The sequence below is a fragment of the Pogona vitticeps genome, chromosome 1 (genome assembly GCF_051106095.1).
Source record: "Pogona vitticeps strain Pit_001003342236 chromosome 1, PviZW2.1, whole genome shotgun sequence".
Lineage (NCBI taxonomy): Eukaryota > Metazoa > Chordata > Lepidosauria > Squamata > Agamidae > Pogona > Pogona vitticeps.
Genome location: NC_135783.1, coordinates 55,167,771 through 55,185,990, shown reverse-complemented (window position 1 = coordinate 55,185,990; position 18,220 = coordinate 55,167,771). Strand labels below are relative to the sequence as shown.

Sequence of the window (18,220 nt, the reverse complement as noted above, 5' to 3'; positions counted from 1 at the left end):
TAGTACTCTACCACTGTAAGTTTCAAGAGCAGGATCTGGTTCTGGGAGAAGACGGTATGCCTCTGTGTATAAAATATTTGTTTATCATGTTAATGAAGACATACATATTTAAAGCATTTGCTTGAAAGGTAATATTAATATCCACTGAGAAAGAAAAATGTGGGGAAAATCATACATTCATCCAAACTCACTTAGTAAAGTTTCTAGTATTCAGTTCAATTCAGTTTGGAAATCTGGTAACTAAATTGCAACAAAATCAGGAGGGGATACTCACTAATTTGGATGTAAAATTATCAAAATATATTTTCGAGACTGAGAGCATTAAAAATGCTCCAGAACTTTATACAGGTAGTGCAAGTCTTACAAACTGTAGACCTGAAAACTGATTTTTTAAAAGTTAGCTAGCTTCTTATGTTTGGTATTGAGATATATATCACAAAAAATCATGGTTACAAAATTCGTATCAAAACATAGGTGTATTATTGCCTATTTTCTATTTCTGAAAAATCATCAGTCCTCTCATTTTGTACCTGAAATGTTAGTGTTATGCTTTAAAAATCTACCAGGATATACATTTCTCCTCCTTTTCCCCCTTAAACTTTCCAGTACATAAACATTCTATTAATAATCAAGTAAATATGTTTACATGCACATTTTAGTTGAGAATGTCCACGAAGGAAAGTCTACATGCACAGATCTCAACATAAAGCCTTTTACTTTCAAACATCCGCACCTAATGTGCATCTTTGCGAGGATAGGTCCATTGGTGCAGTCCTGTTCCTCTGCTCTACACATACAGTGGGGTCTTGACTTAAGAACGGCCCGAGTTGAGAACATTTTGACTTAAGAACCACTCTCATAGGAAAATATTGACTTGACTTACATACTTAGATTTGAGTTACAAACTGAAAAAAAGCCACGTGGGAGGCAGGGAAAGTGCAAAATTTGAACTTTCAGTTAACTGTTGGCCAGTGAAAAGGGTGCCTGTCTGCTTCCTCACTCCTCCCAGCGTTTAGAGAGTGGATTGGGAGACAGTCTTCAGACTGCCTGGTACTATACTGCCTGGACTGTATTTTCCCTGCCTTCACTGAATCTTTCTTGACATAAGAAAAAAAGAAACAAAATATCCCCCTCTAGTGGTTGAAGGCGGAATAGCAGCTTCCCATTAGTTTCTATGGACGGAAAAGAGCAGATACGGATCAAATGGTTTTCAATGCATTCCTATGAGAAATGCAGATTTGACCTGAGAACTTTTTGACTTGAGAACCGCCTTCCAATACGGATTAGGTTCTCAAGTCAAGACCCCACTGTAATGATCCCTGACAGGATGCCTTGTGAAGAAGCCTTATAGGGTCTGTTCAATCTCGCCCTGAGTAGACATGGTCTAGAGGGGCAGGGTAAAAATCAAATAAATAAATAAATAAATAAATAAATAAATAAATAAATAAATAAATAAATAAATAAATAAATAAATAAATAATAAATTTTCAACATTTAGGCCATAAAGTGATTCTTAGACAGATCATCCTTTATTTCAGTGAAGTATCCACCAGCCCAAAGTAAAAGCTGGCCCTACATCTATAGATGTAATTAGTTTGGAAAAGAAAAAAATGAACATTGTTTGTTGCACCTAGGCAATTATCCCGCCATCGTGTACCATGACATGTAAAAATATATCCCTTCTATATGGATTTGTAGTTATTTAATGATTTTTGGAATAGTGCTGATATTAAATAGTTATTAAGAAAAACAGTCTCTTCTATACAGAATCATTTAGTATTCCTTTGGACAACAACAACAGCAACAAAAGACTTTGAAAAGTTTTAAATGATTTCTGGAGCAGGCCAGCAGGAGAAATTTAGGAATACTCTAGTGATACACACACAGTAGGACTTCCACCCTGTAAAGAGATCCATACATAAGCACCATTTGGTCCCTTCTGTTTACAAATGTATATGTTTTATTGGAAGCCTCCTGGAGATTCTCCAGCCTTATTAGGATTGCCTCTTGTATTCATTTAATTAGAAAAAATCCCAATCCATTCACAGCTCTTTGGTCCCTGTTCTGAAGTTTCATAAGGTGATTTTTAAACAAACATGTTAACTCTAAGGAGGAGGGAAAAGAAAAACTTCACCACATCTCTTCAGAACTATAATCTAGAACACAGATATACTGAATACTAGTTATTGTCAATGCCTTTTGCGGAGGACTTAGTTTAAAAGTGCTACAAAATAAATATTCATTAATTACATAGAATAGTGGGCAGTGGGTATGGAAAGAAAAAGAATATTTATTTGTTCAAAAGTTGAAGAAAACTTCAAGATGATCAAAGGAAGCCAGAGAAAATTATCTATAGCTTCAAAGGTTCCCTATCAGAAATGATATAACATCTCATAATCACCCTATGGGAATACTTGGTGATACTCAGTGGCTATTTTACAATGGGAGAATTGAAAATTGGGAGATGTGCTAGACCCTAAACTCAGATACTTGTAGTTCAAGTTCAATGTGCTTTGCACTTCAAACTACAGTGGTGCCTCGCTTAGCGATTGCTCCGTTGAGCAATGAAATCGCTTAGCGATGGGGTTTTGGCCATCGCCAGAGCGATCTTTGCGATGATTGTGGGGAAGCGATCATGGCAAAGTGACCCTTTTTGCACAGCTGATCGGCAGTTCCAAAATGGCCACCCACTGTTTTGCCTTGCTTTAGAGGCACCGAAAATGGCCACCCCTATGGAGGATCTTCACATAAGGTCAGTTTTTAAGCCCATAGGAACGCATTAAACACATTTTAATGTGTTTCTATGGGCTTTTTAAAATCGCTTAGCGATTAAATTGCTTAGCAACATTTTTCCTGGAACGGATTAACGTCGCTAAGCGAGGCACCACTGTATTAGGTTTCAGAAGCAACTCAGAAGTTGCTATATGTAGTGTTTCTTTGTATTTTATAGTGAAAAAACATCATTGCTCCAAGTATATTTTCTATGAAATCTGAACTCATTAATGAATTAGGCATTTAGCTCTAAAAGAAATTCAGCCAAATTGTTACAATTTTGCATTAGAATGAACAACATTAAAATGACTATGGCAGTAGCCTAGTAGTAAATTGCAACTATAATAGGGCTATTGAATCAACGGAACTTACGGAAGAGCTGACTCACCAAATGTCCACTGCTTCAATGGGCCTACTCTTGTTTTGATTTCCTACTCAGTTTCACTGTCTATATTAAGCTATTCTTATTCAATATAACAATTATACTGGAAGTGTTACCCAGGTACGGTTTATTTTCAGTCTCATTGCCAACTGAAAATGGATAGTGCTGAAAGACTACATTAATGAATGTGGAAAGAAAATTCAAAAAAAAAAATTCATACCTGATGGAGAACTATGGGTTGAAGACAGAGATTTGGTTTTCGAATCCGATAGCCGAGAAATACTATTAGCTCTAATTCTAGGGGAAACTTTAGTACTATCTGCTGGTGGTGTTAGCCTAATGCCACTTCTAATAATGGCTTCTGGAGTACGAGATGATGCAGTGCTTCTAGTAATTGTTGCTTCAGAGTCACTTCGTGCTGACAGGGAACCAAGTCTATTTCTTCGTGGCTGTGCAAGCAGATCAATTCTTGAAATATTTCTCCTTCCTGATGGGGGTTTGGATGTAGAACTTGTAGTAGACACCTCAGAAGCTACTGATGCTTTGTCCGCATCTGCAAGTTCACTGTCTGACACTTCCCCAAGTCGTGCTCTCCGTAACAGTGAAGTCCTTGTTGGGCGAGGCCTTGGAAGAGTTATTGACTTACTGGATTGTCCAGCTGATGCAGGAGAAGACTTCAACTTTGCTGATTTGATAGTTTCTGTTTTGGAATGCATGTGTTCATCTGCTGAGGTAAAAGGAGTCCTTCCATGTGATTTTCCAGAGCATGTTTCCTGATCAGAAGATAAAATATCAGAAATGGCAGAATGAGGTACACTAGATGTTTGATCATCATCTGTTAAATCTACCGAAGGCTGCCTTATTCTTCCACTGCTCTGTACAAGCTTGCGTGCATCACCTCTTGAACCAGCTTCTGAAGAACGGCTTTTGGTTTTTTTTTCAATTTTGTCTCTAGCACTTGTAGATGATGACTTTGAAACATCCTTTGAAGGAGAACCAGTAGAACACCTATCTTTGTAAAGAGTGGTAAAGCTTTTGCGTTTTTGTGTAGGTCTCCTTTCGCTGTCTCCAGTTACCAGACTAATTGTACTAGCTGTATCCACATCTGATTCAGGTGAAATGGAATTATCTCTATTATAGCTGGGAGTTTCAGGTCCTTCATCTGTTTTGTTTTCTTCACGTAGTTTGGCTTCTAGAAAAGCCATTACAGCTTCTGTATCTTTTAAAATAAGTGTAGTATCTAGACTAGAATCTGTTTCCACTGAGTCACTTTTCTCACTTATTCTAGTAGATGTTAAAGACAGTGGTGGTGGGGTGGTGCCTGTCTGTTTATTAATGTGAGGGATAAGCTCGATGGGTATATTTGTACTTGGTTTATCTATAGTAAAACTTCCTTGTCTCACTAATGGTTTTGATGAGTCTTTCTTGTCCCCAGTAAATCCTTTCACAGTTTGACATTTACTTGTTTCTTCTGACTTCTTTTTTTTCCCTTCACTTTGTGCTACTTTACTTTCTGTTTTGCCTGTACCATGCCCTGATGTCTTTTCTTTAGCATCTGTTTTATGGGAAACAGAAGGCTCCTCTCTCCCTCTTTCAACTTGATTTGCAACTTTTGCAGAAGATAATTTACTGGGGATCCAATGTGTTACCTCATTTTGTTCCTGCTGCTGAATTTTAGCTAATGCTTGTTTCACAACTGATGTTTCCTTGCCATTTTCACTTTTTTCTTTGCCTGAAATGAAGCAGCTGTTGGTATGAAAAAATGTCTTCTCTGCTTTTGGAGAAGGGCCATTCACTGCCCTGCTTGTTTTACTCAGGCTTTTATCAATAGCTTGTCCTATTTCTTTCTGAGTATGAGTTGGAGTTTCCTTCTCTTGTAGTTCAGTGTCTTGTTTTTCACCTATCTCCGATCTCTGATGGGTTGTTAGTTTTGTTCTTTGTCCTTCTGTAATATTTTCTTCCTTTGGCAATTGTGGAAGTGTTCGCCTCTTTCGATCTCCCTGGCTGGTCAATGAAGTAGCTGAGCCTGCACTTCTAGTTGAGAAGCCAGATTCACTGATGTCAGTATCTGAAACAGAAAAATTGATGGTGTAAGGACCATTGTTAAACAAGACCACTGGAATTCTACATGTATCATGCATTATTTAAATATTTCAGTAAATTTAGAAAAAGGCTAATGCTTTCCCATTTTTTTCTTTTGATTTTCAGTTTAAAAAAGAACTTAAAGAAATTTTTAAAAAAAGCTAGCTATGTTATTTTTTTAAAAAAATATGGGACAAAGAATTGGGTTCATCCACATTCAAATCAGTGGTAGATCGGGCCCACTGAAAAACAGTGGGGTACAAATTAGTAATGACTAGCTTTTCAGGTTAATCTCAGTGAGTCCAAAGTAAGACTAACTTAATTTATATCCAACTCTTATATTTATACTTTTCCAACAGCAACCATTTTCCTTTTGTAGTAGCAATGAGAAAATTAAACAAGATGAAATGTGCTAAAGTTATAACCAGACAATACAATTTCTTAATGCTAAAACAACTATTAGAAAATAACTATTTTCAGTACCATTTTCTAGAGCAGCAGGAGCAAATGACTCCATCCGTACTTCACTTTCATCATGTTTTGTATGATTAGCAGCCAAACTAGCCCACTGTGATATCCAGCGCTTGCTTCCGGATGTACCAGTGCTTTCCTACGAAAAATAATAATAATTATACTTACAATTTTACTTTAAATTTATTTTAAAAATTCGTAAAATAATTTTTATTAAAAAATCTGTAAAATATAATTTTTTTACAGATTTTTAAAATACTGTACTGAAATCCTACATGTATCTACCTAGCAGAAAATTCCATTCAGTTCTGTGAATAAGTGGCTACAGTATTACAGCCTTAGTCACTTTAAAGTAGAAAAAGTTTCAGACTTCTACAACATTTCAAAGTAAATTATGATTTCCCAAATCAGCCTTCCTCATCCTGTTGCTCTCTAGGTGTTCTGAATTTTAATGATCATCATCGCTGGGCAACAAAGCCAATGCTCAGGAATCCTTGGAATTTTCATTCAAAAAATCTGGTGGGCATTGATTAGAGTGTTGGATCATACATTAATATAATTTGTGAACTTGTACTTGGTTATGCTCCAATGTTGTTGAAGTAAACATATACAGTATGACTGCAGTAAAGTCCAATTTAATCAGGCGTTCTAAAAACATTCATTGGTTTAGAGTTCCAAAAAAAGTTCTGAGCTACTCCTTGTATTCAAATAGTATATAAAAAACATGGCACAAGAGACTGCTGAAAGAATGGGGTGGGGCTTCATTCTTATATCCACTGTCCATGTGTATTAATTTTATATTTAGTATGTTGAAATATCATGTCACCAAAGAAGCATATGGGGTTCTTCCTTACAGCAGACTTCCTGGCTTCCTCAAACAAGCATACCATGGCATCTTAGAACTGCAGAGTTGGAAAGACGCTATGGATCATTGAGTCCAGCCTAAGGAGGCACAGTAGGGAATCAAACTTCCAATATCTGGCTTCATAGCCAGATGCCTAAACCACGAGCTATCTAGCAGTTCTAATCTGAACCTCTAAACTGTGCTGTGAACAATTCTTGAACACCACATCCTTACACTGTGATTTGGAAATATGACCTCTGTATGCAGTCACTGTGTCTGAGGCAATCCCAATTGCAACCTATTGGATATAAGGACATTAGGTTTTCAGCCTTCTGTTATCTAGTATGCCATCTTCCAGAACTCCCAGTCAGTATGTTAAATGATCAGGGATTCTATGAGTTGAAGTCCGAAAATTTGAAGGGTCAAAAATTGAAAAATACTGCTCTAGATATATTTTAAGTAAACCTCCTTTTTGCAAATGCAATAGCCATTCAACCTGTTTAGTTAAGAAGCAGAATCTAGCTGAATTAGAAGAATAGGGAAATATTATTTCCTCTGAAATAATAATGGCTATGGTATTGATATTAATGAACTACAGCTATGATACTATTGCTCTAACAACATTAAAAGCAGCCACATTATATTTGCCTATGATAAAGTATTTTTAAACACCCCTCGCAATACCCTCAACAAAATATAATGTCAGTTATATTTTCAGGTATCATTCAAAGGTCCCAGAGAATGATGTCTCTTGAAGGTCCATGACATCCAACATTATGTATAGGCTCCTTTTGAACCTGAGTAGTGGTGTATGGACCTATAAAGTACCCAGCATGCAAGAAGGAAGTATTAGTGATGGGTTTTAATTATATGAAGTGCAGTCCATGAATACTCATGCAAATAAAAGCTCATTAGTCTTCAAGATGCCACAAGATTAATTTCTATTTTCACTAGAAATTTAAGTTCTTTAAGAAAAGAACCCTAGCACATGAGAAGAATATGTGCTATCATTGACAAAGCAGAGATAAGAGAGAGCCTTGCCTTTTGGTTAGCACTGTGGGTGGGGCATTTGGTAAAACTCTTAAGCTCTGTCAAGTTCCGAAAACAGAGATCTGTGCTGGCACAGAATGCATGACTGATGCACAGAGATCCCAATAAACACTGATTTTCATCATCCCTAGTCGTCATGAAAAAATCACCTGGCAGCGTCTAGGTTTCAAAGTGTGTTACAGTGAGCAATAGAGTTCTCTCCATTATTTCTTTCTGGTCATGTGAAGTATGATTACATGGGGAAATGTACTGAAGAAAGCTCTGTTATAAGCTGGCAAGTTGGAACTGACTTATAGCTACCCTAATAGGCCATTCAAGGTAAGTGAGATATTTAAGGAGTGTTTTACCAATTACAAACCCCTAGTTAGTTTCCATGCCTGAGCAGTAATTTGAAGCCAGACCACCTGAGTCCTAGTCTGTCAGTCTATCCACTACTACACCATACTGGGTATCAATGTGGACGTTCCAGTTTATCTCAAATCAGGCAAAATTCTATCTGATAGGAAGCAGATCTGCATTTAAATTATAATAACAGGATTCATTGGAGAAGTCTCAGGTTTGACCCTGAAAGGAATTTCGTATTAGACAATAGTATATCTTTTCTGAACAAGGAGATAGAATGGGATGATTAATTACCTAAAGAAATGTACCTCTGGGTTTGGAAAAGTTACTTTTGGAGACTACAACTTCCAGAATGCTCTAACTATTATGACTAGTGACAATGCTGTGTTCATACTTCTGTTTGGAGACTTTCTCTCCTACTTCTGCCCTTCTCCATTCTCTGGTGGGTCCAGAGATGTTTGCACACATAGCCCCACAAATCACAAAGCATAGCAGTAACATTCACTTTAGTGTTCTTACACATACTGTATGTCAAAAATTGTGATACAAAGAAATAACAGGAAGTTCAATAATGTTGGAACTTCCTATTTAATTCAAAGATGGATGAACTAATGGAGCATCTTACAAAGATTGCTCCTCAAAACTAGCCACATCATGGGGTTAAGCAACATTGGCAGAAAACACCAACCTCTTCTCAGTGAGAGAACATTCCACAGTTAGTTCAGAGGCTTGATTGGCTGCCTTTTGCAACTTTTCCCAAAGACAAAGTCACAATTTTGACTATCCCAATCTCCATCCTTGTTTAGTAAAGCTTTGACAAAGTGTACTGGACTGGGATAAATGGGATTCTCCCAAACAGAAAATACAACAATGGGATGGGGTGGGGGAGAAAGTAAAGGTAAAAATTATATATATAAAGAAGAAAGAAATTAAAGAAAATAATTTAAACAACAAATAAGTAAGATAAGCTCAAGTTCCACTTACAATAGGGAATGTTCTGAGCATCTTACTCTGGCAGTGGAGAAGACAGAACTAAAGGACTCTAAAGTGCACTGTACCTGACTCTGCACAGGAACTGAACCCATCAGTGCGATTCACAGGGACCACAAAGAAATATCCCCATATACAATGAAAGCACACACAAGAGAAGCAAAGCAAACACCTATGACTATGGAGAATGGCATGCTTTGCCACTTCCCCCTGTGATATTGGAAAATGTATACTACCCTCTCAGTGCTCTACTGATGGTGGTAATGTGTCCACACAAGGGATATGCCCTACGTATGCAGGTTGGAGAAAGGAAAACTTGCTGACAACAAATGCCAAAATATAGGCAATGAAGGTAAACAATCCCATCTTTTTGAATGCCAAGCACTCTTCCACTTACTGATAGTGCTGTCCAAACATGAGAGATTCTTCCATGCAAGATGCTAGAGGGCAAGCATTGATAAACCAAAGAGCTGGAGTAAGTTATACATGACAGAAGAGCAAATAACACAATCAGTCAATCAATTAAGCAAGAGTACAGGCTACTTCTGTTTCTTGATCATTTTACTCACCCACCCAAAAAGCCAAAGAAAGCTGTGTAGTAATAAAAATATCTCCAAAATTTACAATGTTAACAATCTGAAGACACAGACAGACAAGTGCACACTCTCTCACACACACAAGTAAGACATACAGAGCCTATTTCCAAGCACCAGGTATAAAATCACACACCAAGGCACTCTTAAAACAGGAAAATGTTTAAAAGTGTGTTAATGGCAATATATATTGGCAAAATATTAACCCAAAATATTGTCTCAGAGTCAGGTTCAATTAAAAGTTACGACTTAAGATTTTTCATCACAAATAGAGAGTAGACTTAGTTATATACCTGATTTCTGTTAAACCTAAATATAAGTTTAATGGTGCATGATCATTTTTGCAAAGGTTCCAGTTTATTATTTTATTTATTTATTTTTTTAAAAAAAATCTACCCTGTCTTTCTCCTTAAGAAGGACCTAAGGCAGTTTACATCATTCAAAGACAATACTTAAAGCAAAAAAAAAGTACAAAAATACTAAAAGGGAACAAATGCCACAGAAAAAGAAGGTAAACAGAAGAAACATCAAAACACATTCAACGTTATAAGGCACAAATTTATTTATTTATTAAATTTATACCCCACCCATCTAGACCAAAGTCTACTCTGGGTGGCTAACAATAATAGATATAATAAAAACATATAATAGAATAGAATTACTCTTTATGTAAGGATTGCAGTCAATGGAACATGATGAGACATCTGGAAAAGCAATTGCTCATGGAAATACATAAAACTGGATGTACCTTTCAATAATCAGAAAAGCAAAATAAGGAAGTGTTTGCAGCATTGGGAAAGTGGAAGTGATACTTGTGCATAATTATAAGGCTAACTCTGGTTAGGATGGTGTCAGTACAGTACTGCACTGTATGAGGCAACCTGGGGCAGGAACAGGCATTGGTTCATAGAGAAGGCCACAGGTGATGTGCTGTGACTGCATTAAACTCAGTTTTGGATTTTTATTATTATTATTAATTTTCTTCTATTTGCCTTTAAAAAATGAAGATTTTCAAAGGCAAATAGAAGAAAATTAATTTGTATTTAACCTCCATTGTGGAACTTTGCAAGATGTCTGTAATTGCAATAATATTGGACTGCGTTCTGCAAAAGCATCTGCAAGGATTTCTTCGTGAATAGATTTCTATTTTCTTTATTTCTTTAATCAAATTTGTTGAGATCCATAGGCATTGATTCTTGACCAGCTTTTATGCAACACGGTTTTGGATTTTTATTGACTCTACACGATAGCTGAAGCCCTACTGTGTAAGTTATTCCATGTAAGGCTGATGATGTCATCAGCCATGGATATGTTTTGGAAATTAAACATTTCTGATGGCTCCCCCAAAGGTTCTGTGGATCCTGTGTAATCACGTTCATTGTCAGAAAACCACTGGAGGAGATGGGATGGGAGGAAGAAGTCTTTACTTAAAAATTGCCATCAGGATAACTTTACTGAAAACAATTAAAAAATCAACGACCAAAGAAATTGGTTAATTTTAAAATGTAAAGTGACTTTTTGAAAAAAAGAATCCATCCCATATAGTGCCCTGCTGTGATTATTGAAAATTGGTCATTGGGGCAAAGCAGGCCTCACGGCATGGACCATCACTGTATTGCTTCACAGCTATTCTTTGCAGGCAATCACATCACTATCACACAACTTTAGATTAACCATAAAAACTCTGTTCTTTTGAGGTAAGACACATTTCAACAAAGCAAACCGTTCAACCCCATAGCATCGAATTTTATCTCTGGGCTGGAGTCTGGGGTTTTAACTTCCATTTTTTTGGACAATTTTAGCTGTACCACATCAAAAGTAGGTGGAATAAACCTCACCTGCTCAGATTTTGCATAAGCAAAACATACTTCCTAAAGTACTACAGTACTTTCAGCTGTATAAAATATGCCGAAATCCTCTCTAATCTGCTATGAGAAATAATACAGACAATGCACTAAGGTAAAGATGTGGAATTTGTGGCCCTCCAGATATTATTGAACTACAGTCCTCATCATTCTTTGCCATTTATCATCCATCCCATTTGAGGGAGTTGAAAGGAATACAAGACGTGTGTGATGAATAATGCAACTTTCACAAATATGGAGATGATATCAATAGGTTTCACTGAACCCTGTGACAAAAAACCAATGGCACAGCTACAAATATTGTAGTTTCATATGAACTGTGGGATATTTCCAGGCATTCTGACAACTAATAAACTAGCAGGAAAAATGAGAACTCTCAAGCAGAATGTGGGAAATGCTTACTTCTAAACTGTGGTACACAGTGGAGTTAAAAGTTCACCACAGCTGATAGCATGGTTGTTTCCCCTAAACTATGCCATATGCAAGAATATAACATGTGTATGTCCATGACAGGTCTGTGGCATGGTGCCTACCAACAGCTGATGCCTTTGTTTTCCTTTATGCTAATTTTTGCTGCCCATACAATTACTGTATCACTAGTGGGACTGGCTGGGACTCATAAGAGCTGGACATCTACAATCTCTAGAGAGTGACAGGTTTTGCAGCTCTATACTTTAAAAAAACCATCTTTTTCTACCATTGGCATTACTTAAATAATCTCTTCTACTTCTTTCTGTCTTCCTCTTTGAGGAAAACTGTCCTCATCACCCTCCCTTAACCGAGGTCTAGAAGGGCTTACACTTGTATGGAATGCTGGACTTTCAAGGTCTGCCTCTGCGTTGTGGCATCATCCACCTCTGTCTTGATCCACTTCTGCATTTTCTGTAACCTTAGTGCAAAGCATTGTTTTAAGCATGAAACTGTCTTTTATTTAAAATTCTCCGCTGCAGTTGTGTGTCTGAAATATGGTTAACTTTTTCACCACAGGAAAGCATACTGTGCCTACATAAATTTCATGCATTTCTGCCCTATTAAAACATAAGGATCTGTTCATTTTCCTATTGCAATTAATGAGGGAAGTCATCTGAGGCTTGAAAAAGTGAGAGACGTTTCTATCCAAGATGCAAACTAAAATTTAATGTCAGTCTGAGCTTCCACATTAAGGTTTATAAGACTAACAAGATAAGTAACAAGGTGAATCTATGTATTTATCCAGCCATCCAGTCATAAACCATTGTCTATTTATTTGTTGTGCAGCTTAATCAGGTAACAATGCAGGTTGTGCATTTTAAAGTTGCAGTCAAGTGAAAACTCAAGTGAAGAGTTCATGTTATAGCTCTGATTTACCTTGCATGATTGTTTTCATAATACTTTCATATATTCAATTTGAGAAACATTCACTAATCCTGTATTTGAGATTATATTTGATGGCAATGACTTTGAATAGGATTTGATTTAAATTCAGGGAATTTTGAAAGAAAACATAAACTAAAGCTAAAACATAAAGAACTTGTGTGCTTCTTCCAGTACTGTGTCCTGTGTTCAAGATGAGTCATGCTTCCTGACATAATGTAACGTAAATAGTTATCTATGGTGAAGTAAGTATTCTTGTGCTTCTGCAGAGGCTTGATATCAGGAACAGGAGTTGAAAGCCTCTTTGACTGGCTGTTGTGGAAACCTAGGTGCACCATGAAAAGAAGAGACATGTAGCCCACTTTGAAATAAACAAATGTAAACAACTTCTTCCCCTGCAACCTCCTGTGCAGATGGCAGAACTCTGGATGATACCAGAGATTTAAAGATAAGTTGTACAACCATAGATGATAAGGTTCATGTACTTGAAAACTTATATTTTTTTTCTTGTGATTATTTTAGTTTGTTCAATGGTCTTTTAGCCAGTACTAAAATGGATTTGGTATCGAGTAAACTGTTGGTGTTGAGGTTCAAGGTGAGATGACTGTTGATTCCAATTTTGGTTTGAGATCCAACAGGTATGATGGTAAGTCAGGCTATAGTCAGCCATTAGAGAATCTTTAGGTTGCAGTTGCCAAATGGAAATCACTGGGGACATGACATGAGGCTCTTGTGTCACTAAATCTGATTTTTAGAGAGACTTCTCCCCACAAATAGAGTCTTAACCTGGACTGCCTATTCTGCAGAGCTACTTAAGTAAGTCCCGGCCAAATATTGCAATTTTGGACAAAATGGCTCTCTTCTAGGCAAAAAAGACACTAAACCTGCAGACAACACACTTTTAAAACAATGTTGCAAAAGCCATAAGATAATGTACTGAAATAAAGAATGATTAACTTAAAACAACAACAACAACGACAATATAAAAAGTCAACGTGAGAGAAGGCAGTAGGGTGAAACTTGAAAAATAAGAAATTAAGCTACTTTTAATAGTTTGAAGGGCATGAACACCCCTCTGACTATTGCTTGTGTGGCAAACAAGAAGGAACTGAGAGAACTATTAAGGAGTGTCTGAGCATGAATAATGGAGGGTTGAGGGGAGGAGACAGTCTTAAAGCTACAGAGCTTTAGAACATTCTGAAGACTGCTCTGCATAGGTGCCAGACCCATGTGCATGAGTCACATGGATCACAAAGAAAATTATTGATATGTATTCTCTTAGGCAATTAGATTCTTGATACTTATCCTCTTAGACAATGTAATGCTCTTTCCATTACCTTTGTGCATGTATTTTCTTTGATGCTGTAAAATAAGGAAAATATTTTTTTCCATGAAAAATCATTTAATAGTTACCATTCTTAAAGTAATTATTATTAAATGTTACGAATATACTCATGAATTACTTTATATGAAAATTTTAAAATAGAGTAGTGAAGTGCTATAAATCGTAGCACCAAAATATAATTTAATTAACACACATGACGAATTTAATGCCCTTATAGATGGACAAGGGCCGCCTAGAGTGGCCTTTTAGGCCAGATGGGCGGGTATAAATCAAATCAAATCAAATCAAATCAAATCAAATCAAATCAAATCAAATCAAATCAAATCGATCGATCGATCGATCGATAGATACCGTGTTTCTCCGATAATAAGACACTGTCTTATTATCTTTTGGGGGAAAGAAAAGGGCAGAGGGCTTATTTTCGTCATTAAAATAAGCCCTCCCCCAAAAATGCGATCTGAAGAGAAACCAGAGCATTTTCCCCCGAAAGCTGGCGACAGCCGCACCAGCAGCAGCGGCGTTGGCGGCGGCGGCTACTTGGGCTCGGCCAGGGAGGAGACGGAGGCTGGGGAAAGGCAGCGGCTGAGAAGAACTGGGCTTCTCCTTCCTGCTTTCCTGCTTGGCTCCTCTCGCTTTCTGGCTCTCTGCGAAGCCCTAACCGCTGGGGAAGCGAAACGAGGAGGAAGGGGAGCCAAAAAGGCGGGCTTTGCTGGGAAGGGGGACAACACAGCGAGCGAGCGTGCCCGCTCAGCTTGCAGGCGATGCTCCTCGCTTTGCTGCCTTGGTTGCCTCCTCCCCTCCGCCTTGAAGCTTTTGTTCTCCTCCTCTCTGGTCCGGGGGCAGGAGTGCCCGCGCGGCGCCCGCGGGGCTCGTGCCTCTCTCTCCCTCGCGCGCCAGGCATGGGAGTTCCAGGCGGAGGAGGAGCTCGTGCGGCTGTTGGCTCCCGGGATCCCTTCGGCGCGCCCTGAGACGAAAGCACTGCCATGAAGGGCGAAGCTCTGCTTTCTCCCTACTGCATTCTGCTCTGCTGAAGGGATGTTTTTTCGCACCCTCAGTAAGCTTACCCAGGGTGCGAGTAGGGTAATAGGGCTTATTTTCGGGGGAGGGCTTACTTTAGAGGAATCCTACAAATTAAGGGGAGGGCTTACTTTCGGGATAGGTCTTATTATCGGAGAAACACGGTAGGTAGGTAGGTAGGTAGGTAGGTAGGTAGGTAGGTAGGTAGGTAGGTAGGTAGGTAGGTAGGTAGGTAGGTAGGTAGGTAGGTAGGTAGGTAGGTAGGTAGGTAGGTAGATAGATAGATAGATAGATAGATAGATAGATAGATAGATAGATAGATAGATAGATAGATAGATAGATAGATAGATAGATAGATAGATAGATAGATAGATAGATAGATAGATAGATAGATAGATAGATAGATAGAGGAAGAAACACATAAAATCTTTAAAGCTGGTCAGGAAGCAAAAGTAAAAAGTGACAGAAAAAGGTTTAGAATCTTGAATGCAACTTTTCAGTGACCATGTGGAGAACTATTTGTGCGAAGAAGTAGAAGAGAACAGCAAAAGAGGAAAAACATTAGATCTCTTCCATAAAGTCCAAGAAATCAAAGGAAAATTTAAACCTAGATTAGAGATGCTGAAAGACCAACAGGAGAACATATTATTTTACCTTGATAATATAAATTCTGTTTATATTGTGGAAACAATATATTGAAGAAATATACAGTGGTGCCTCGCTTAACGAGTGCCTCGTTTAGCGATGAATTCGCATAACGATGTGTTTTTTAAGAAAATAATATGCACCGTATGACGATGTTTTCTATGGGCGATTTTCGCTTAGCGAAGTTTGGGACCATGCTTCGCATAACGAATGTGATTTTAGGTCCCCTGCTTCACTTAACGATATTTCTTTTTTCAATTTAAAAAGTGTCTTAAGGGTCAAAAACGGTTCTAAATGCTTGGATTCGTTAGAGGACCCCCTAAGTCGTGTGCAAACCTGATTTGGTTTTGATCTGACTTTTCGTTAATTTATGGTGAATTTTGTTTTTCGGCCCATAGGAACCAACGGAGCTGTCAAAATCTGACAGCTCCATTGGTTCCTATGGGCCGAAAAAAAATTCACCATAAATTAACGAAAAGTCAGATCAAAGCCAAATTAACTTTTACATCCGTTTTAGAGGGTGCAGAAGCTAATCCAAGCATTTAAAACCATTTTTGACCCTTTTATGACACACTTAAATTTGCAAAAATTGACTTCACAAAGCCATTGAAATGCATTGAGTCCGCTTCAATACATTCCAATGGAGGAAACATTGTATCGTTTAACGATGTTTCCTATGGGTTTTTTCGCTTAAGGACGGCAATCCGTGCCTATTGGAACGGATTAACCGGTTTCCAATGCATTCCTATGGGAAATGGTGTTTCACATAACGATGTTTCACATAACGTTTTTTTTGAACCAATTAAAATCGTTATGCGAGGCACCACTGTACAGAATAGATAGAAAGATTACAGATTTAATCAAAAAGGAGTCTTTAGATGAATTAAAAGTCTGACAAACTGAAGTTAATGTTACTTTGCAAGCACTTGGAAATGATCGGAGGGATGCCAGTATAACTGTTCCAAGTTACAGAAACCGAATCTGTCAAAATCTTAACAAGAATATGCCAACAAATATGGAAAACAAATCATGACCCAACATTGAATCATTCAATGTTGCTGTCCTTCCATAAGCAGACAAAGACCTCTCTCTTCAGACAGGCTCTTCTTTAGTGACAGACTGTCTGGAAATGTTTTTAAATGAGATGATTTGTATTTTGCTGCTTCTAAATCTATTATAATGCTTTATAATGCTTTACCTAACATTCTTAATATATTGTTATTAATTTGCTTAATGTTTGGATAGTTCACTGTTTTAACTTTAATACTGTATTGTGTTTTAATGATGTAAAGTTCTTTGTCATTCTTATGAGAAAGATGGTATAAAATATTTTAAGTAAGTAAATTCCAGCCCTTAAGAAAGGAGACACCAAGGAGTGCAGTAACTATAAGAGTACAGTATTGCATTAATTTCCAATGGAAGCAAAGTGATGCTCAAGGTGTTGTTAGAAACACTTTTATCACCTGTGAGGCAAAAAAGGACTGATGTTCAAGTTCTTTGTTTTTTGTTTTTAAGATGAGGCAGCCGAGATCCTATCACACACATACGTTGTCTACCAATGCATAACAATAAAAGGCAGAAAAGGATCAGATAACAAGCTATGGATTATTCTAAAAAAAAAAAACAAAAAAACAGATGTGCCTCAAAACTTGATTGTCCTGATGTGTAACATGCATTGTGAACAAAAGAACACTGTTAGGACAGAATATGAAGAAATAGAATAGTTTCCCAAAGGCAAAGATATCAGATGTCTACCTATCTGTTTAATCTATACATAGAATATATCATATGACAGTAAACGGCAATGACTTCAAACAACCCCTGATTAAGCTGAACAAAGACAGTGCAAAGTCGGAACTGCAGTTGACCATTAAAAAGACAAAAATCATGACTGCAGAAGAACTGCATACCTTTAATGTTGACAATTAAGAAACTGAAATGCTTAAAGATTTTGTATACCTTGGCTTAACTGTCAATCCAAAGGAGCTTGGAGGAAAGATATAGTGGAAGAATATGATTAAGAAGGGCAGCAATGAAGGAACTAGAAAAAAATAAATGTAAGGATTTGTCACTGGAGACCAAGGCCAAGATCATCCACACTCATTCCTGATTACTATATATTGATGTGTTAGCTGTGCAGTGATGAAAGCAACAGGAAAAAGTCATTTTGTCTGAAATATGATATTGGATGAGAGTTCAGCAGATATCCTGCAATGCAAGGAGGACAAACAAGTGGATTCTAGATCAAATCAAGCCTGAACTTTCTCTACATACGAAATGTGTTTGAAGCAGAAGATATAGCAATTTTGACAGCCCAAAGAAATTCTATGTCAATCAAGCCAATGAGCAATTAGGTGGGCAGAACTTCCAGCTCACCTGCTTATTTCCTTCCTGTCATCATGGCTGACACAGAGACTACAATGTTTGTGTGTAAGGAATGTTGTTGTAGTGCTACATGCCTGGCAAACT

General features: G+C 37.5%; 1 protein-coding gene across 21 annotated transcripts in view; it reads right to left on the bottom strand.

Annotated features, from left to right (window-relative positions):
- CEP170 (centrosomal protein 170) overlaps positions 1-18,220 on the bottom strand; it is a 106,947-nt gene that overhangs the window by 19,463 nt on the left and 69,264 nt on the right. For 11 of the 21 annotated variants that reach the window (XM_020787555.3, XM_072993100.2, XM_072993108.2 and 8 more), the window contains 3 exons: positions 5,720-5,846; positions 3,375-5,222; positions 12-62 (listed from right to left, as the gene is read on the bottom strand). In XM_020787555.3, the coding sequence (XP_020643214.3) occupies positions 12-62; positions 3,375-5,222; positions 5,720-5,846 (2,026 nt within the window). The remainder of the gene's footprint in view (positions 1-11; positions 63-3,374; positions 5,223-5,719; positions 5,847-18,220) is intronic. The other 10 variants (XM_072993085.2, XM_020787589.3, XM_078383096.1 and 7 more) reach the window with 1 other exon arrangement.